The 22,479-nt window shown below is 38.4% G+C and overlaps 1 protein-coding gene across 5 annotated transcripts in view; it reads left to right on the top strand.

Annotated features, from left to right (window-relative positions):
- rad18.L (RAD18, E3 ubiquitin protein ligase L homeolog) overlaps window positions 1–22,479 on the top strand; it is a 195,883-nt gene that overhangs the window by 12,172 nt on the left and 161,232 nt on the right. For 4 of the 5 annotated variants that reach the window (XM_041590810.1, XM_041590807.1, XM_041590809.1 and 1 more), the window contains exons 3-4: window positions 15,259–15,320; window positions 18,366–18,436. Coding sequence is in view for 3 of the 5 variants with exons in the window: in XM_041590807.1 (XP_041446741.1) it covers window positions 15,259–15,320; window positions 18,366–18,436 (133 nt within the window). In the remaining 2 variants the exon portion in view is untranslated. Of the gene's footprint in view, window positions 1–15,258; window positions 15,321–15,813; window positions 15,864–18,365; window positions 18,437–22,479 lie in introns of all 5 variants that reach the window. The other variant, XM_041590812.1, reaches the window with a different exon arrangement.

Genomic DNA, 22,479 nt, shown 5'->3' with positions numbered 1-22,479 from the left:
GGTGCTTAGTGATGTCATCAGTTATAAAAAGCCTCAGATCCCGAGCATTCTGGATAACAGGTTCCATACCTGTAAAATAACCCTAGCACTGTTCATCCTCCCTGCCCTTAAAGATTACATTTCTTACTTCTAGCATGTGGTGGGCATCCAAGATTTATAGTGGGATAAACTGAATATATTCTGACAGCATGATTACTTGCTCTGTTCCATATTATTAAGTGCTCTGTCTTCTTCTTTTTGTTATAAAACATTTTAGAGTTGAAGGGGAGTTTCAGGAATGTTTACAAGACTTCCTTGCAAAGTTAAGGCTGCTTTTGTCTCTTAATGCTTTTATACCATGCATTTTGAATGACATTTGTAATACTATATTTATATTCGAAGACCATTCTCTGAAAGATCTGTTAAACCAACTTTGCAACTCGCATTTTAGTAAGTTTGTGCCATGTCCTGTTGCTTCTACTGAAAAAGATAAAAAGAAATCTTCTAAAGGGAATAATTCATAAAATGTCATTCCTTAATCTGCTTTCAACTGTAATAAAAGAACTCAGAGATAGTAGTTTTCATTAGTTCTTTTATTAGTTTTTCTGTTTTTTTAAGACCATTGGGCCCCTTCAGTCTGTGGCAAGTGCTGACATAATGGTCATCAGTTCCACTGTGGGTTTACTCTTCGTTCAGAAAGACTGTGAGTTTAATATTTGGTTGTGCATGTGTGTTACACTGGTGTATTTTGTGCACTGTAGGAGGCAATGTATCATCCTCCAGCACTCCCTTCTGATGCTCTTGGCACAGTCGCCTCTCTGTGAGCTTATAATTCTTTCTGTGCTTCATTTTAATTTCCAGGCTGTTGACCCTAAGGGGTAAATTTAGTAAGCGGTGAAAATTCGCCAGCGACGGCTTTATAGCCATCGCAACACTGCGTCAGTCGAAAATTCGCTCAGACAGCGCTAATTTACTAGGATGCAAAGTTGCGTCCAGGGCGCCGAACTCTGGCGAATTTTCTCTAGCATTACTTCGGCAAATCCTAGCGCAACTTCGTTGGAGGTCTTCGCTCAGGCTAATTTGCATATGGCAGGAAATTTAAAGTTGATTGGACGTATTCGTTGCAGCAAATACATTACATTACACAAGTCCAGGGAACCTTTAATAAAGACAATAGAGTTATTATAATGCCCTATACTTGAGCCCACTGTATAGTTAATGTTCCTTATGTTAGAATATGTATGGGGGCACTCGGTTACCCAAAAATTTTTCCAGAACTTTTACAGGCTATCACACTTTTTTGGACTTTTTCCACAAAAAAATATGATGTAAGTAACAGAAGAATGCACTCCATTGCACTTCTTCTGGTCTGAACTGTGGTCTGAACTGTTAGTGCCATAGATAATGCCAGTTTCATACCTTAAAGGAGAACTAAAGACTAACTAAAGAAGTAGCTAGAAATGTTGTACATTATGTTTCGTGCTTCTATACCAGCCCAAGGCAACCACAGCCCTTTAGCATTAAAGATCTGTGTCTCCAAAGATGCCCCTCGGAGTTCCATGACCTGTATAAAAACACTCGGCCTTCGGCCTCGTGTTTTTAAATGTTCATGAAGCTCCTCAGTAACTTATAATATCCTTATAATTTACAAGAGGGAAGGGGAGTTTATTCACTATATAATGGAGCCTATGAGTGACTGCCTTTTCATAATTCTGAGCTTTCTAGATAACGGGTTTCCGGATAATGGATCCCATACCTGTAGTGTAACCTAAGTGTGCATTGGCAGGGGGAACTTCTTTTTAACAACCTGTGCATGTGCCCAGGGTACCCTTGAAAGCCATGTGCTTAAGAGTATAGAGATTTTACAACCACAGAACTGTGAGCAAAGTGTTGAACGAGTTGTATGTACATTGCCCAGCGATGGTGTAAGATGTTGCGTGTATATCAGCTTTGTGCAGTGCTTTCTATAATCCAAGGACTATTCAGTACTTGAATCATTTATTTTAAAAAGGTTTTTATTCCTTCCAAGTGAAGATTTATATGAACTAAGGTTGAATGTTAAGTACAAAAGCAGCAAAAAACAGTAAGAATAACAAAACCAGAAAATGGGAAGAACAGCCTTGCATGAGGAGGCAAGAATGCTTACATTTATACTGTCAATAGTTTAGTTTTTTGCTTCTTGGCCAATATTACAAATGTGTTTTATTTCTTCTTTTCAGTAGATTTGTTGTAAACATTTAGTTTTATTGTGTATGCATTGAAAGGGTATCTTTGCCTTTATTATATTGCAGTTGATATATTTTGTGTTTTTGGCATTACATGCCCTTCTATTCTGTTTCTGAATGTGTGGTCTCTGGATTTGTTGACCCTGTTAACATTTACGTTCTTCTTCTTATTGGTAATTGCTTAGTGATAATTTCTGTTAAAGAAACAGTAACATCAAAAAATAAAATATTTTAAAGTAATAAAAATATAATGCGGTGTTGCCCTGCACTGGTAAAACTGCTGTGTTTGCTTCAGAAACACTACTATTGTTTATATAAATAAGCTGCTGTGTAGCAATGGGGGCAGCCATTCAAAGTAGAAAAGGCTCAGGTTAAACAGCAGATAAGCTCTGTAGAACATAATGGTGTTATGTGTTATCCACTACTTATCCTGTGCCATATAGACTTTTTTCAATTTCCGCCATTGCTTGTTTATATGAACTATAGCAGTGTTTCTGAAGCAAACAGATTAGTTTTACCAGTGCAGGGCAATACTACATGATATTTTCATTTCTTTAAAACACTTTAATTTTTTGCTGTTACTGTTCCTTTAATTCCTTTCCCCCATGGGTATACCAAACCTGAATGCCAATCAAGTTAAGATGAATGCTCTACAGTGTCATGTGGGGAAGTTGAATTCCCGTTGAGTGGAATAAGAACTGTTTACTAGCCGTAGATAGGCAAATCATCTGCTGTAACTTGATTTGTAACTTGATTTTGCAGTTGTTCACCTTTAAATTAACTTTTATTATGACATAGAGAGTGATATTCTGACGACAATTTGCAATTTGTTACTATTTTTATTATTTTGGGATTTTTGAATTTTTTAGTTTTTCATTCAGCACCTCTCCAGTTTGCAGTTTCAGAAATCTAATTGCTAGGGTCCAAATTACCTTAGCAACCATGCATTGATATGAATAAGAGATTGTAATATGAATAGAAAAATGAGTAATAAAAAGAAGCAATACCAATAAATGTGTATCCTTACAGAGCATTTCAGAAGGATAAATCACTTCATTCATAAAAAATAAAATAATGAACACCAATTGTAAAGTTGCTTAGAACTGGCCATTCTATAACATGCTAAAAGTTAACTTAAAGGTGAACCACCCCTTAAAGATGCCAATGATCTGACATGTAGAAGGATATACAAGTCAGCACACACTCCTCTGCTTTGTAGGTGCACGTTCCGATAGTGGCCACAATCCACTCAGTACAGCAAAAATCTCGATAATGGACAGCACCTCTTTGTATGAATAAAAAGCCTTTATTGTTACATGGCTTACGACCAACGATATAGTAACGTTTCGAGCCACATCCTGGCTCTTTGTCAAACTAACTGATACATTTATCAGACTTCCTTTTAAAGCACTCCAAATAGCGCCCTCTGGTGTATTAAGATAGATACAAAACATGGTCAATGTAAAACAATACACACAAAGTTTCCAATATTATACAATGTAACGATACTGATATAAACGATATATTTTGTTTCCGACTGGCACTTATCTGTTCATGTAATCCAAATTGTTCACGTTATTGTGTGTAAATAAATCTGTAAAATATAAATATTAAAATCAAAGTTAAAAACTGAACTCTAATATATTGTCTGCAAATCGTATTCTTTATTTAGGCCATTAGGGGCTAGGGTTTCTAGGCGGTGGATCCAGTATGCTTCCCTTTTTAAGAGTTTCTTTACTCTATCGCCACCTCGTCTGGGGTGGGGTATGGATTCCACTACCTGAAACCGCAGCTGTTGTACCCCATGGCCCATCTCCACAAAGTGCCCCGCTACAGCTTGCTCAATCTTTTTGGTTTTGATGGCCGATTTGTGCTCCCTTATCCTCTCCCTCACTTGGCGAGTAGTTTGTCCTACATACATAAACCCACACGGGCATTTAATCACATATACTGCATAAGTAGTCAAACAAGTATGGTACCCTTTAATTTTGATGGGGGTTCCCTTCCGAGGATGATAGACAGTCGAACCCTTTAAACAATTAGTGCAACAATTGCAATTCTAATATGGAAACGTTCCATTTTTTCTCGGTTGTAGGGTCGACTGTCTGTCATCCCCACCTCCCAAGGCGGATTTTACCAACATTGAGCCAATCGTACGTCCTTTTTTATAGGACATTACTGGAGGAGATTTGAAAGCTGGTACATTTGAAAGGCCATCCCTCAAAAGACTCCAATGTTTCCGTAAAATATTAGCTATTTGGGGACTTATTGTAGTAAAGGTGGAGACAAATGGAATATGTTCCAACTGTTTCTGGGGGCCACCCACTAGAACTCAATCTCTATCTAGCTGTTCTACTTCTGAACGCTGTTGTGTAAGTAATTCCATAGGGTATCCCCTTGCCCTAAATTTCTCCTGCATTTCATTCAACCTATGTCCCAATACTCTGGATTCACTGACTATTCGTTTAACACGTGTAAATTGTGATTTTGGTAAAGCTCTCTTCACTTGGACTGGATGTGCTGAATCAAAATGGAGCAGTGTGTTCCTGTCTGTTGGTTTAGTATATAGGTCTGGTAGTAATGTATCACCAGACCTATATACCCGGGTATCCAAAAAAGAAATCTCAGATGTGTGCACATGTAAAGTAAACTTAATGTGTTGTGACACTGAGTTAACATATTGGACAAAGTTGTCCAAGGTCCAACGTGGCCCCACCCATATAGCGAACACGTCATCGATGTAGCGATACCACCGCAAACAATGTTCATGGTATTCGGTATTGATATAGATATACTTCTGTTCGAATCCATTCATGTATATGTTCGCATATGAGGGGGCCACATTGGACCCCATGGCCGTCCCCCTTATTTGCACATAGAATTTATTCTGAAAAAGAAAATAATTATTACGCAAAACCAACTCTAGACAATTCAGGACAAATTCTTTTTGTGAGCCATCTAAGGCATCGTCATTCTCCAGTTCCATACGGACAGCCTTGACACCCCCATCATGTGGGATGGAGGTGTAGAGGCTCTCTACATCCAAGGTTACCAATAAAGCATCATCAGGGATGGGGCCTATCTCTTTTAGTTTTACCACAAAATCTCCCGTATCTTTAATATAAGACCTGTGTTGGGGAACATAGGGATTAATGATTTTGTCTACAAACACAGAAAGTGGTTTTAATACAGAATCCATACAGGACACAATTGGCCGGCCGGGTGGGCATTGTAATCTTTTATGAATCTTTGGCAAGATATAAAAGATTGGATGGACCGGATTTTCATTTTGTAGAAAAGCAAATAGTGCATTATCAATAATTTCTGCTTTCAATGCCTCCCCGACCAATTCCAATATTTTCTTTTTAATAGGGGGTAGAGGACTGGTGGTAACACACCTATAAGTATTATCATCCGATAATTGGCGTATTATTTCCTCTATATATGATGCTTTGTCCATTACCACCAGTGCTCCCCCTTTATCCGCTGGTTTTATAACAAGTGTTTGATTAGACATTAAATCATTAAGGACGGTATATTGTTCTTTGGTTAAATTATGTGTAGAAAAATGTCGCTCACCCTTTCTAATTCTGTCTTCTAAGATGGAAACATCCTTAGTGACATTCTGAATACACGCATCAATAAACACATTATTATCTTCAGGGTTATAGCGGCTAGGCCTCTTCAAATTTTATTCTTTCCCTTTAAAGGTATTAAGCATTAAGGGGGGATCTACACAATCTACACCCACAAAGTGTGATTTTAACTTAATTACCCGAACAAATCTATACAATTCAAGGTCAAGTTCAAAAAAGTCTGGGTTTGAAGTAAGTCCAAAAGAGAGCCCCTTTTCCAGTACCTGTAATTGGGGTTGTGTCAGGATGATTGATGAGATGTTTACCACTGTTTGGGTCTGCGCCGGTTGTATGATCGCTGCTGTTTTTTTGTGGTGTTTGCGCCCTCCGCGTTTTCTTCCTCCGATGTAGCTGTGGCCTGAGATCCATCTAAAAAAGAGGTAGAGGACGTTGACGCTGGGGAACCTGGGACTGATCCGGACTGCCCTGCTTTTTCGCGTCTCTCTGCATAACCCCTCTGTTGTGGCTGATACATCGGCTTGCGGCTTTTAAGGGACTCTCCGTATCCCTTGGTTTTCCACCGGTATACAGTGCCGGTTTTGTAGTCCTCGGCATTGCGCTGAAACTTGTTCCTCTGACATGTGCCATATATTGTGTTAGTAGGCAATCTCCTTGAATAGACAGGGAAGATTGTTCCATTTGTTTAGGCTCATGGCTCAAAGAGTGGATCTCAGATGGGCGAGGGACTCAGCCAATGACCCACCCAAATACTGAGAAGGTGAATTTGCACATTGGGGACACAACTGTGACTTACTAGGGTTGCTGGATGCTCTGTCGAAATGATCATACAGAGATGGGTTGTCAGCGTGTAAGGAGGTAAAATGTGAAAGTTCATGTATAATTAGTTTGGCCACTAGGTGGCAGTGAGTCCTAAGTAAACTGTGAAGTATAAAGTTGTTGGTACTGAAAAGTAAATAAAGAAACAGGAACAGGAAATATGGTGGCCATTTTAGCAGTGATAGCCGCCTATGTCAGCGAAAGGTAAAGAACCAAGATTGTGCCACAACTGAGCTGTATGAAAGGAAAATAAGTCACTCGATAAAGTGGAGTTGGTTAAAAGAAAGTCTTCCATACCTTCTATTTAAAGGTTACAAGTGTGTGTGCATGAATATTTTGTTAGGCATACCTCCCAACATTTGAAAAACGAAAAGAGGGACAAAAACTTGTGCCGTGCCATGTGCACAGTGAACATTGTTGGCCACACCCCCTAATTACCACTTTCGTTTTACAATATTTGGCAGGTTATGAAACATTTCTGGGAGTTTTAGTGCAATGTTTTATGTGTTCTCATAGTTGTACTAATAAAAGTGAATTGTCCTTTAAGCTGCTAGTCTCAGTTCTCCCAAGAGACTTGGGATTTACCTTCTCTTGCTCCTCTTTATTGTAATGTTTTTTAAAATGTATTTATAAATAGGCCTTTCAACTGATGTATATGATCAGTGGCGTAACTAGCCACTGATCATATACATCACAGCAAATTATTTTTCAGGCCCCTAAAATGTCTAGAGGCTGACCTGTATTACCAATATTTATTAAAATTGATTTTGAATTAGGGCCTAATGGGGCCCCTATACCTCCTGGTCGCCCTGCAGCTGCAGGGTCTGCTTCCTCTGTAGTTACGCCCCTGTATATGATAGGAGACTCCTTTATTTTGTTAAGGAAAAATGAATAAAAAAAAAAAATCTATGCATTCTGCCATTGTGGAAGATTAATGAGCAGCTTTGGAATTACCAATCTTTCCATGAAAATGTATATTTCTTTATTAACTGTGATGAAGAACATAGCCAGCCGTTTGCTGACATGAGCAACTTCTTGCATTAAGTGTCTCACGAATTCATTTGTTCGTAATGATTATACATGGGAATCTCAATGCATTCATTGAATGTTGTGATGTATAAAAATAAGTTTAATGTATTCATGGGACATGGGAAAAGTAGCATATAGCAGAACAACCAATTTATTTACAGCCATGAGGGCTTTTTTTTAATGTTTTACATTCCCTCCTAATCTCATAAATATATTACAGACTACATTTAATTTGTCTCAAGTTCATTTGTCAAAATGTTAATATGTAAATATGCTGCGGCAGACAGAACTGCTCTAACAGTAATAAGGCAAAACATCTCAATGCATAGCTGGGAAGCTGATTACTTAAACAGAGCATTGACCTGAGAGGTTAACTGCTTATTTCCCATGTATCTTCAAGCATTTGACAGTTGTAGCCAACCATTTAGGGGTTAATGTAATGCCATTGACAATGTTTTCCCAGGTCTGTAAAGCCATAACAACCAACCAAATGTTTGTTTCAAACAACTGACTGACTTTTTAGGTATCTTTAATTTTTCGTTTCCCTCAATCAAGAATTGCTCTTCATCTATGATTTCTGTACAGATATTGTGTCCCTTATCCAGAAACTTGTTATCCAGAATGATCCAAATTACGGGAAGGCCTTCTGTTTTGAGCAAATAATTCTTATTTAAAGAAAAAAAAATTATATATATATATATATACACAAGAGCCATGAATATCCTGTAAATTATATCCTAATAAACGGTGCCTAGTGATGTCATCGGTTATAATTGGAGCTTAGTGATGTCATTTTTGTCACATAACTCACTAAAACGTGTGTATTATAATAAATAAAGTTCCCCCTGTTGCAAAATATGTGGATATAAGAAGTCACCTCGGAGTTACATGACCTGTATAAAAAGACTTTGCCTCGTGTATTTATATTAGGGATGCACCGAATCCAGGATTCGGTTCGGGATTCGGCCAAGATTCTGCCTTTTTCAGCAGGATTGGGATTCGGCCGAATGCTTGTGCCTGGCCGAACCGAATCCTAATTTGCATATGCAAATTGTGGGGAGGGCGGGACTTCACGCACAGTTTTGTTACAAAACAAGGAAGCAAACCAATTTTTTTCCACTTTTTCCTTTCCCGCCCCTAATTTGCATATGCAAATTAGGATTAGGTTCGGTATTCGGGCGAATCTTCCAAGATGGATTCGGCCAAATCCAAAACAGTGGATTCGGTGCATCCCTAATTTATATGGTCATGGAACTCCTCGGTAACTTATATTAGCCTTATATTTTACAAGAGGGGGTACTTTATTCACTATATGTTTCCTTTATTTTATAATAAATAAACAGTTTTTTTTACTTGAGAGTAACTAAACTGCATAAATCCATATTGGTGTCAGAATAATCCCATTGGGTTTATTTAATGTTTAAATAATTTTTACATATTTAAATTATGGTGATATAAATGATGGAAAGATCCCTTATCCAGAATATTCCAGTTGTCAAGCATTTTAGATAATAGTTCTTTTAAAACCAAGGTTAAATACAGGTATGGGACCTGGTATCCAGAATGTATCCATAATCTATCTATAATTTGGATATTCATCAAGGGGCAGATTTATTAAGGGTCGAATATTGAATTCATAATTTCGAGTGTCAAAGTTCACACATTTGAATTTTAATCCCCCTATTCAAACGTAAATTCGAATATGAGAAACCGTCCTAATTTGAATATTCGTCACCTAAAACCTGCCTAATTCATGTACAAGTCAATGACAGAGGTCCGTTAAGCCATTTGGAGATGTTACTAGCCTTCCTGACATTTTTTTGTGAGAAAGCTTGATTTGTATGAATCGAATACAATTCGAATTTTTCGGGTCGGAACCATTTGATTGAATATTAGACATTCAAATTTGAAAAAAAGTATTCAAAATCCTATTTTATCACATTAGTCAAGCAAAATGAACTTTAATTACACAATATAAATTATTTGAAGCTTGTTTTCTTCAGTCTGGGAATTCATAATTATGCAATCAGACAGGAGCCATTTTGTGTACACTGTTATTAAGGAAAGCCTCGCATCATCTCAAAATCTTGTTTGTGCACCAAAATGCCTAAGGCATAGAGGAGGGGCAGACAATATTTGATTGGCAGCTAAATGAGCTTACAACAGCTATCAATGCTTTAATAAAAAATGGAAATTGGATTTCATGTTTAATTTGAAAAGGACTTTTATTATACAGATTTTTGTGTCTGGGTGACAGGTCCACTTTAAGTTTGTCTTGTGTCATTCATGGTGTTCAGACGCCTGTGTGTGATACTTTAGGTGGGTCTGTGCTGCACCTATTGATGCAGGGCGTACAAGGAACCCTGGAGCTACTGCCCGCTCAGGAGATGCCAGTAGCTCCAGTATTAATAGGGGTAGCAGTGCCTGATTTGGAATGGAAGGAGTGAGCTGTGCTGATCGCTAGTGATGATCAGGATGACCGAAACCCATGATCACACGTCGGTTGACCACCGTTTGGGCTGAAATTTGGCCAACCATTACAGGTCAGGGTTGGGTGCAGGTCTGACTAGAGAAGTACACTCCTCAATTATGCCCAAAGATTTTCCTGTCTTGGAACTAGAGGCACACACAGAAGTAGTTTACAGTAACAGAAGACGCGCATACAGCTTGGGTGTGGGTCCTAAAATGGCAACATTTTGCAGTTAGGGTCAGGTGTGAGCTGAATGATAAAGGGCTTATTTTGATGCAAATACCTTTGAACTAATTGTTTTAGTCACAACTCACTTGGGAAAATTGCAAGTTGCCCAATATGTCTGCGGGTGTAAATAATCCCTTATGTTTTATTGGCCTGGTAATTCAGTGTTGCAATTCCAGTTGTGGGTACACAGAAATGTTCCACAGTGAAAGTTAATTTGAATAAAGTATCTTTATAAAGTTTGCTACTTAAGTTCTCTTTTATAAATGGCCACTATTGCAAGTATTGATTATAAAGTCTTGAGTATTGGAATCCCAAGCGATGGGAGTTCCAGAGAGACCTGAAATTGAATTGCGAAAACAAAGGCCCAAGAACCTGATTTAACAGAACTAACCGCTGAAATGACTCCATGCCAGGCATGATTCTAGCTCCTAAATTATATCTTAATATGTTTTGTTTTTACTGCTAAGTAGCTTGTCTCATCAGTCAGGCATAATTCTGTTATACTGTACAGATATAAAAATCTGGAATACAAATACACCGTCTGTGATGTTTTGGGAAATGTCAGGGGCAGATTGAGGTCATTCTTTAGCCTTAATTTTTTTTTATTGGTTTTGAACATAAGTGAACTGTGGCATACTTAGCAGATTAGCCCCTACCAGGGAAATAAGAGGAAGACCTGTGTATGCTTTGTGTCAAGACCGCCGGGAGCGCGAGGAGTCGCGTCCGCTCCCGGCGGCGAAGAATCCAAGATGGCGGCGCCCAGGGAACCCACGTGGGTTCCGACGCCGGCGTTGTGACGCCAGCACGGCGCGACGGTCGCAGGCGCGCTGACGCTGGCGCAAGGGCGCCAAATTCAAACATAAAAGGACGCCTGAGACGCCAAGATGGCGCCCGAAAATAGGATCCTGTTCCCTGAGTGATTCCTGGGTTCCCTTGCTGTTTTTCCCTGCTTATATCTGCCTGATCCCTTGTTGTGACCCCTTGCCTGGACTTGGACTTCGCTGTTACTCTGCCTGCCTTTGACCCCGTGCCTTGCCCTGGACTTTGTTGTATTCCGCCTGCCTTCTGACCTGTGCTTGGACTTTGATTATTCTCTTGCCTAACCCCTGGATACCACGACCCTGATCCCTCCTGAGGGGCTTCCTCCTAGATCCGGACTACTCCCCAGAGGGGGCTCCCGGCTCCCTGACACTTTGCTACTTAATGACTCCAAACCTTTGTAAAATTATATTTATATATTTCCAGCTCGAATTTTCATGGAAAACACAACAATCTGCCCCTTAGTGTTAGCTGAAATATTGTAATTATTTGTGGGACCTTTATGAAAGCAAGTGTATCCCTGTGATGGTCTTTTTTTTTTTTTATAAATTGTTTTTATTGAAAGTTTGTTTGCAAGCATGTCGAACAACAATGGACCAGATAAGTCCATGTAGTACTCATCAATGTTAAAGAAAATGCAAGCCATATAAGATATGATGCATTCAAAGAAAAAAGAAAACAGAAACATTGTGATGGTCTTTTAAAGGGCAAGTCAATCCCAAAATAAAAATTTGTGTAAGAAAAGAAAACATTCAAAGCAACTTTCCAATATACATTTATTAAACATTTTCTGTCCTTTTAAAGTTATTTGCAAAACATTTTCTATTGCAGTATTTTCTAAAGCAGTATTTGCTCCTATTACTTTTTAAACAATGTTGCCAATAGTCTTAGTTCCTAAGCAAAGACAGGTCTGTTAATCAGCTGCCTTGTCTTACATTGTATAAACAGGACAGAGAATATAAAGCGACAGACACTGCTTAAGCTGGCCATACACGGAGAGATCCGCTCGTTTGGCGATGTCGCCAAACGAGCGGATCTCTTCCTGATATGCCCACCTTGAGGTGGGCAATATTGGGCTGATCCAATCGTGGGCGCTAGGGCCCAACGATCGTATCCTAATGAATGCTAACGGTGCGGTCGGATCGCGGGACCGCATCAACGAACAGATGTGGCTGCGATCCGACGCGATTTTTATTCCCATCCGATTGAGATCTGGCCAACTTTCGGCCAGATCTCGATTGAGGAATCCCCTTTGGGGGGGGCCCATACACGGGCCAATAAACTGCCAACGCGGCCTGTCGGCAGCCTTTATCGGCCCATGTATGGCCACCTTTACAATAGCAATACATCTACAAATAACTTGTAAACCATAGAAACATTGCAATGAATGTATATTGCAAAGTTGCTTAGAATTAGGTTTTATTTTATTAGGCAACAAATTCTTTTTTAGGTTGAAATTCCCTTTAATATTCATGAGTTATGCCTCATGCATTGATGATTTATAGTGTTATAAGTAACACCTCTAGCAACATATATTCTTCATATATATTTTTCATTCGCATAACCACATCATCATTGTTTGTTTTTTTAAATGATGACATTTTGTAGGAAGGACTAAACTTTTTAAACAGCCATTGTCAGTCAATAAGAGATTTAATCAGATAAGGCAGAAAAGTCTAGTACAGTAGGAACATGTTAAAGAAATCTTGTTATAGTTACATCAGACTTGAAATTACATTCCTGATGCTGCTCATACTTACCTTTCACTGCCTCATGCTTTCATGCACTAATCACCCACTGGCTCTATAGTAAATAATTGCCTTCCTGCTTCATTAAAATGTTTCTGGCTACAAGTGAATTAATTGTATGTATGCAGGACCAGTGCAGCAACCATCTATTAGCACTGCAGGTACTAAGTTACTATGAAAGCAGCATCATTGACTGGAATTGTTTTTACTGTCAAGCTGGAAGAATATATTTATTTTATTGTAAGTTATGAGCAGATAAAGGCTGCATTGCTCCAGCTCTTTTCTCTCTTTTGGGTAGGGTTGCCACCTGGCCGGTATTTTACTGACCAGGCCGGTAAAAATGATGGTTGATCCCAATGTTATTAATAGGGAAAATAGATAAATATATAGGAAGGCCGGTATTTTTTTCCAGAAAAGGTGGCAATACTACTTTTGGGTAGAGTAAGCACCCACTCTCTCTTTACCCATCCTAGTTCCCATTTTGCAGGGGTTTTTAAATCGGCATATGTAGAGACACTTAAGACTGCTACTCATATATAAAAATAATATTATAGCTAAAAAAACTCCCAAAATAGATTTGCAGTTTTATTTGACCTGAAACTGCACTGCTGATTTGTTTGCAAACTGTCACGAGAAGTAATAGAGTGGCTCAAAGTTGCACTTTTAAATTGCAAATACTCAGAGAATATTTCTGTTATATTTTACTGTTTCATTCAAACTAAATTGAGTAGAAGTAGAGTTCTTGATTGTTATTCTCTGCCTTGGGCATATTTGAACTGGGTAACTTTTATGTAATTTGCATTCTGTGCTGTTCACAATACAGGTAATTTGACATCTGTAAAGGGATTGGAAATTTATAATATAATGTATCCGTATTACTTAAAGGGACTGGTCACCGTAGCAGTCACCGTAGCAAAGCATATCATTTTGAAATAGTACACTACGAATAATTCATTTTTTTCAGCTGCTTTTTCTATATTTTTAAACTTTTTCTCAACAGTTAAAAATTATTTTATTTTCCCTCACATGTTTTTTTAGAAGCAGCTCTAATTGCTGACTCTAAACTTACAATTTCTTAAATTGCTGATATATTGCTCAGAAGCCTCAGCTCCTACTGAGCATGGCCCCCGCTTTACTGAAGTCTGTTACAAAGAAACTGTTGATACAATAATAATTGTTGACAGTAACTGATAAAATAAGCTGGCATCATTTTGATGCTGCCAAAAAATGTATCTGATTTAAAGCTTTTAGAACAGGGGTGCACAAAAGGTTGCACATGATCTAGTACATCTTCAGCTGGCAGTCAGTAGATATGGAGCAGATCATTGTCTACACAGAACCCTATCATGTTTGTTTTTTTATTTCAGGTATGGGATTTGTTATCTGTAAACTAGTTATCCAGAAAGCTCAGAATTATGGAAAGGACATCATCCATAGACTCAATTTTATCAAAATAATCAACATTTTTAAAAATTATTTCATTTTTCTCTGTAATTATAAAATAGTAGCTTGTACTTGATCCAAACAAAGATATAATGAATCCATATTGAAAGCAAAACCAGCCTAATGGGTTTATTAATTGTTTACATATTTTCTGCTAGACTTAAGGTATGAAGATCCAAATTACGGAAAGATTCGTTATCCAGAAAACCCTAGGTCCCGAGCATTTTGAATAACTGGTCCCATACTTGTAAACAGATTTCTTAAATGCTTGAGAAATAGATGTTGTTTGTTCAGCTCTCGCTCTCGCTCTCTCTCTCTCTCTCTCTCTCTCTCTCTCTCTCTCTCTCTCTCTCTCTCTCTCTCTCTCTCTCTCTCTCTCTCTCTCTCTCTCTCTCTCTCTCTCTCTCTTTGCCTCTCTCTCTCTTTGCCTCTCTCTCTCTCTCTTTGTCTGTCTCTCTCTCTCTGTCTCTCTCTCTCTCTCTCTTTGTCTCTCTCTCTCTGTCTGTCTGTCTCTCTCTCTCTCTCTCTCTCTCTCTGTCTCTCTCTGTCTCTCTCTCTCTCTCTCTCTCTCTCTCTCTCTCTCTCTCTCTGAAGGGATGTTCAGAGGGGATGTTCAGATTGTACCTGAAGGGATAGCTTCATAATAGGTAAAGCCTAGACATCCCTGATTTAGAAATTTGGGGACATTTTGAAAGAACTGCAAAAATAATAGGAAATAGAAAAAATTCATTATTTGAGGTATACTATTTGAAAATGGTAAGTTTTGTGAAGGTGAGCGACCCCTTTAATTATATGACTATAATTATGCATTTCCCAAGACAAATAAGCCATAGCACCTTTTCATTGTAACTAATTGTATTTTGAGATCCCGTATGTTTATTTTATTTATTTTTTTCTGTTTACAGACTGCTCTTTGTGTATCCGGAAATTTCTGTCATACAAGACACAGTGCCCAACTTGCTGTGTAGTAAGTTTTTCATTATTTCACTTTTTCCTTAGAGTCAGTGTAAGAACTCCTGCACTACACAATTGTATGGTACCCACTCAAATATCAAATTGTTAGAGAGGAATGTGTCCATGTTTAGTTATAGTGTAAAAAATACAAGGTATTTATATACTGATAGTGTGAAAGGAAAGCCCAAGGAATCTCCTCAAAGGTTACAGACGTGTTTTTTTCAGGGAAGAAATTTCTAAAAGATATCAAAGGAACAGTTCAAACGTTAGCAAATGTTGTTTCAGATAGAACTTTACCCACAACATGTTTATTTAAGTTTAGTCTTCCTGCATCAATACTTTGCTAAAAATGTATTGGCAAATAGTTCCTGATTGCTGCCTTAAAGATATGGTTCACCTTTAAGTTATCTTTTGGTATGTTAAAGAATTACCAGTTCTAAGCAATTGGTCTTCGTTATATATTTTGCATAGTTTTTTCATTATTTCCTTCTTCTGATTTTTTCTAGCTTTCAAATGGGGGGTCACTGACCCCATCTAAAAACAAAGGCTCTGTAAGGTAAAAATGTATTGTTATTGCTACTATTTATTAGTCATCTTTCTATTCAGGCCCTCTCTTATTCATAAATAACTAAAAAAAACAAATAATAAAAAATGAAAACTAATTGCAAATGATCCCAGAATATCCCTCTGTATACCATACTAAAAGTTAAATCAAAGGTGAACAACCCCTTTAAAAACCTTAAGAAGTGTTTTCTTGGTGAAAAAAAAAACATTAATCAGGATATTCACTAGCAGTCTCCAATCTCAGACTTAGGGCTAGTCCACACGGGGAGATAGCCACGCGTTTGCGGTCGCGGCGACAAAGCGCCGCGACAGTCGCCGCGACCGGCGCAGGCGACAGTTTTGTATGGGCGCCTATGTAAAAACGCCTGTGCTAACCACACGAGGCGATGCGCTTTTCAACAGTCGCCTGAAAATGCCTCGCCAGGCTTTTTCAGGCGACTGTTGAAAAGCGCATCGCCTCGTGTGGTTAGCACAGGCGTTTTTACATAGGCGCCCATACAAAACTGTCGCCTGCGCCGGTCGCGGCGACTGGCGCGGCGCTTTGTCGCCGCGACCGCAAACGCGTGGCTATCTCCCCGTGTGGAATAGCCCTTAAGCCCAATTGAGATATTGATTTTGTCCTCAAATCTCTGATTTCCTTTTGAGCTGCTAAAAGAGACATTTTTACTACTTCTCACCAATAACAGCAACTTTCTTGTAGCTTTTTGTTCTGCTAGACAGGTAGGAAGCTACAGCATTTTCTTGCAAACATCTTTACTTATGAATTCCTAACGGAGGAGGTATTGTTAACATTTTTATATAAATTTGAAAATTCCAAACCTAAGTATAAGGATAAAAGATTTTCATCTCTTAGACATAAAAAGATGAGTGTTGTGTCTTAAAAAAGACCAAGAAACCTATTTGAAACTCTGACAGCTTGAGAAGGAGCAGTCAGGTAGCCAAAACAGTCAGGTGTAGGAAATTCAAGTAACAGTTTCTTGGAAAAACGGACCTATAAGCAAAATTAATGTGGCCTATAGGTAACTTTTAGGGACAGATTTATCAAAATGTGAGATTTAAGTTTCCCGCAGAAAAACTCGCTTTCTATATTTTCCTATTCCTGGGATTGTTAGAAGAATATCTATTATTGGGTGAAAGAAAATACATTTCTAAAAATCCCATAGGAATGAATAGAAGATGGGTGAATTTGTCTGTGGGAACTTGATTCTCACATTTTGATAAGTCTGCCCTATAAGTGCACATTATTTTCTATAGTTATTTTTTTTACTGTATCACTTTATGCTCTGCCTAGTACATTCTACCCTACTCTGTTTCTACTTAACTCGTTCTTATGATGCTTATCAGGATGTGAATGAAATAATGACTTTTTTCAAATAGCACATTTATCCCTCCATGTATTCTACTTTAGCATGGGTGGGGGGGGGGGGTTTAAACAGTTGCTGAGTTTTTTGGTTAGAGTTGTTGCTTTTTCCCACCTACTGAAATTAAGTACAGGTATGGGAACTGTTATCCAGAATGCTCGGGACCTGGGGTTTTACGGATAACGGATGTTTCCATAATTTGGGTCTTCATGCCTTAAGTCTACTAGAAATAATTTAAACATTAAATAAACCCAATAGGCTGGTTTTGCTTCCAATAAGGATTAATTATATCTTAGTTGGGATCAAGTACAAGCTACTGTTTTATTATTACAGAGAAAAAGGCAATCATTTTTAAAAAATTGGATTATTTGGATAAAATGGAGTCTATGGGAAACAGCCATTCCGTAATTCGGAGCTTTCTGGATATCGGGTTTCCGGATAAGGGATCCTATACCTGTTTTTTTTTCCTCTCTTTCTCATCCTCATGCTGCCTTTAGGGATGAATGAAAAAGAATCTTTAAAAAGGTGGTTCACCTTTCAGTTTACTTTTAGTATGTTATAGATTGGCCAATTCTAAGCAACTTTTCAGTTGGTCTTCATTATCTATTTTTTTAAATTATATTTCTTTTTCTTTTGACGCCTTCCAGATTTCAAATGGGGGTCACTGACCTCATCTAAAACACAAATGCTTTGTAAGGCTAAATATGATTCTTGTTGCTACTTTTTATTATTCATTTTTCTATTGTGGACCTCTCCTACTCATATTCCATTTTCTTATTTAAATCAGTGCATGGATGCTAGGGTAATTTAGTTATAGCAATGAGATTGCATAAATTGCAAACTGCAGAGCAGCTGAATAAAAAGTTAAATAGCTCAAAAACCATAAAAAATGAAAACCAATTGCAAATTGTCTCATAATATCACTCTCTACATCATACTGAAAGTTAACTCAAAGGTGAACCCCTTTAATAACTAGAAATTCATTATTTTTGTCTTTGCTAAATAATCTTAGAAATAGATGCTAAATCTTTAGTGTTCTTCCCAGTTCTTTTATTTACTATGCTGTTACTGTACTCACCTATATGCTGGTCTTTCCAAACCTCTAGGATAACAAAATATATTTTCTCTTCAAGGCAGTTGCAGAGCCTGATCTCCGAAATAACAGGATATTGGATGATCTGGTGAAAACTTTTATCTCAGCAAGGTATAACTATGACTACATTTTTTGTATCCAGGCATAGTTTGTCATACAAATGTTGTAATATTAGATATTGGCTATCTAACCATGAATGAATGAATTTATATATATATATATATATATATATATATATATATATATATATATATATATATATATATATATATCTGGCTTAAATAGAGTAAGTACGGCTAATAGCAACATTGAATTTTCTCCTCTGGCACCCTTTTGCCCAATGTGTGCACTTTTACATGAGGGGAATCTGCCAGTCACTCTGCACATAAGAGATATCAGGGGATCTTTTTTTTTCACACAGAATAGAACAAAGAACCAAATACCACCACTTTAGACTTGAAGAACTGAACTTTAATTTGAAGCAGAGCAGTTGGTCCTTCACAGTGAGGACAGTGAGGTTGTGGAATACCCTGCCTTATGGCTGATTTTTTAAATGCCTTTTTAACTCCACTATTATAAGATTAGGCCGAATACTGAACCGAATCCTAATTTGCATATGCAAATTAGTAGTGGAAAAGGGAAAACATTTTTTACTTCCTTGTTTTGTGACTAAAAGTCAAGCGATTTCCCTCCCTGCCCTTAAAGGAGAAGGAAACCCCCTGGGCGCAAAACCCCTTCCCCCTCCCCTGTGTTGCCCCCCCCTCCCTTCTCCCCCCTGGCCTACCTGTCCCCCTGGGCAAAACTTTTTACTCACCCCTATGCGCAGGTCCTGTCCACGGAGTTCACAGTCGCCATCTTCTCCCACGCGCGTCTTCTTCCTGCTTTGACCGGCGTCTTCTGGCACATGCGCAGTAGGAACATTTACCGGTACGGATCTACTGCGCATGCGCCGAATGTCACAAAGTTTTCCGATTTCACTTAGTGACATTTGGCGCATGCGCAGTAGATCCGGGGAGGAGTTTTGCACCCAGGGGGTTTCCTTCTCCTTTAATTTACATATGCAAATTCGGTTCGGCCTGGCAGAAGGATTCGGCTGAATCCCTAACCGAATCCTGGATTTGGTGCATGCCTCCTTTAAAGGAGAAGGAAAGTCTTCTTGCACTTGGGGTGCTAAATTTTAGGCACCCCCAAGTGATTGTATTGACTTACCTGAAACCCCAGGCCGGTGCTCCTATCAGCAGAAAACTGCACCAGCCCGGGTTCTTCCAGTGAGCACCACAGAGCGATCCTCTTCCGGCATCTTCTTTCTTCAAATTTCCCGGGGCAGACGCATGTGCAGTAGAACGAAATAGCCGACTTTTTAGTTAAAGTTCGGCTTTTCGCTCTACATTAAATAAACCCAATAAGCTGGTTTTTCCTCCAATAAGTATTCATTATATTTATTATTATTCTTTATTTATTATTACAGAGAAAAGGGAAATCATTTTTACAAATTTGAATTATTTTGATAAAATGTAGTCTATGGGAGATGGCTTTCCGTAATTCGGAACTTTCTGGAAAGTTGCTTTCCAGATAACTGATACCATACGTGTTTGTGTGTGTTTACATACATTGGGGTCCATTTGGAGGTAACTTGATGGACTTTGGTCTATTTTTCAGCCCAGGTTATGTAGGCATTAGCCTAAGGAAATTTAATCCTAATTTATGAATTGGTAAGTGTGCAAATCCTAATGAGATAAAACCGAAATAAAACACTCAACACTCATACAAAATTACATAAACTCCATTTATGTAAGACAAAAATCATAAGCTGTGAGAAGCCATATACTGTATGTCCTGGTAACAGTGGAAGTCTTTTTTTCTCCGATAGTGATCCCTTCACATTGCTCTGGTTTCGTTTCAACACCCGGTTCACTTAGCTCAGATTTTGAAGTTGGAGCCATTGAAGCTTATTTTAATCTTTATAGATAATTCAGCCTTTGCCTTTCTGACTTGAGTTATAAAATACTAAAAATGCAAAAACAGCAAAAGGAATGCGGCATGAACAAACAGAGGAAACATAATGAGTTGGTTATGTCAGATGTTAAGTCAATATGTTTGAATAATGTACTCACAGGAAATTGAAATTCACTTTAAACAGGGTAGCACACACTCATACACTCTCTATAAAATGCAATGGTTAATTAGCTTTTCTGGCAGAAAGTACAGCATAGACCGGTATCTGTCGTAACCAGAAGGCTCTCAATATTTTGCCTTTAGACTTTGGTGGTACAGGCATGGGATCCGTTATCCAGAAAGCTCCGAATTAACGAAAGGCTGTCTCCCATAGACTCAGTTTTATCTAAATAATCGAATCTAAATTTTTTTTCCTGTAATAATAAAACCGTAGCTTTTACTTGATCCAAACGGATATCTGATTAAATCATCACTGGAAGCAGAACCAGTTTTTTAATTATTTTTTACATGATCTTTTAGTAGATTTAAGGTTTAAAGATCTAAATTATGGAAAGATCCATTATCTGGAAGCCTCGGGTCCCAAGCATTCTGGATAATAGGTCCGGTACTTGTATCAGGTATCGAGATGAACAGCATTGCCTTTTGCAAAAACACTGGCATGTTTGTATACAAAGCATTTTAAAAATTAAGTTTTGGTTGATGTAACCCTTTCTGGTGCTTAAGATCTGTGCAACTCTGCTTGTTGGCAATAAAAAAAAAAAACACATTATTGACCTATAGTACTGGCACAATGGTACTCAGGTTGGCACCATAGATTCAGGTCCGGATTTGTGGAAAGACCACTAAAGGCCCAGGCCTAAAGAGGCAGAAGTTTAGGGGGCAGCATGCTGCACAACCACACCACATTGGTTCAGAAACAGGAGATATAATAGATTTTTAAAATTTCCAGTGTACCAATCCACATTGCTCTGGTCAATGATGAAAATTTGCACGAATACAGGGGAGGGGACAGGGGCGATGAACTGCATAGATTGCCAGTCATGTAAAGGGTTAAATAGGACATTATGGGAAATTACATTGAAATGTTTCATGGATTTCTGGATTCTGCATCCCATACCTGTAAATCCTACGTATGAGTTCAATTCAATCTCATTTTACATTGTTACCGTAAACCATTGGCAGAAACGTGGCTCTTAGGTAAGAACTGCTATGTAGTTGTGCTGGGGATAACAAGATAACTCTCTGCAAGAAATTTTTCTGTTCTCACTGTGTCTGTGTGGATTTATTCCAGCTCTGTGGGCACTATATAATTAAAGTAAGTTAAAAAATGCAGAAAGTAGAAAACACCCCCAGACATGCCAGTAAATTCACTGCAGGAAATGGTATCCGAGAACTACCTTAACCCTAGTAATGTCAGTAATATATTTGCCAAAAATGTATAATGAACCCTGTAGGGGACAGTAAGGCACCGAATCCAAGGTTCGGTTTGGGATTTGGCCAGGATTCGGCCTTTTTCAGCAGGATTCGGATTTGGCGAATCCTTCTGCCCTGCCGAATCCAAATCCTAATTTGGGGTGGGAGGGAAATTGCTTGACTTTTTGCATATGCAAATTAGGATTTGGTTTGGTATTTGGACAAATCTTTTGTGAAGAATTCGGGGGTTACGCTGAAACCGAAAGTTTAGGGGGCACTAAAATTTGTTTGTTGTAGGGATGCACCGAATCCAGGATTCGGTTCGGGATTTGGCCAGGATTCTGCCTTTTTCAGAAGAATTCTGATTTGGCTAAATCCTTGTGCCTGGCCAAACCGAATCCGAATCCTAATTTGCATATGCAAATTAGGGGTGGGTAGACAAATCATGTGATCATCACAAAAGAAGAATTTTTTCCACTTTTTCCTTTCCTGACCCTAATTTACATATGCAAATTAGGATTCGGATTTGATTTGGTATTCGGCCGAATCTTTCGCCAAGGTTTCAGGGGTTCGGCCGAATCCCAAATGGATTTGTTGCATCCCTAGTTTGTAGGTAACCAGTAACTTTGTTAAACCATTGTTATGTGTATAGCCACTTTTTAACACTGCACTAACAACTATTGTGCATGGCTTGAGGAAGGCCTATGACAACCACAGCAAACACCCTACGCTCCCCTTTCTGCCTCTACTACCCACCATATTCTGATACTCACAATGCATATACT

The sequence above is a fragment of the Xenopus laevis genome, chromosome 4L (assembly GCF_017654675.1).
Source record: "Xenopus laevis strain J_2021 chromosome 4L, Xenopus_laevis_v10.1, whole genome shotgun sequence".
Classification (NCBI taxonomy): domain Eukaryota; kingdom Metazoa; phylum Chordata; class Amphibia; order Anura; family Pipidae; genus Xenopus; species Xenopus laevis.
The sequence above is the reverse complement of the archived record's forward strand: the minus strand, read 5'-3'. Positions and strand labels throughout refer to the sequence as shown.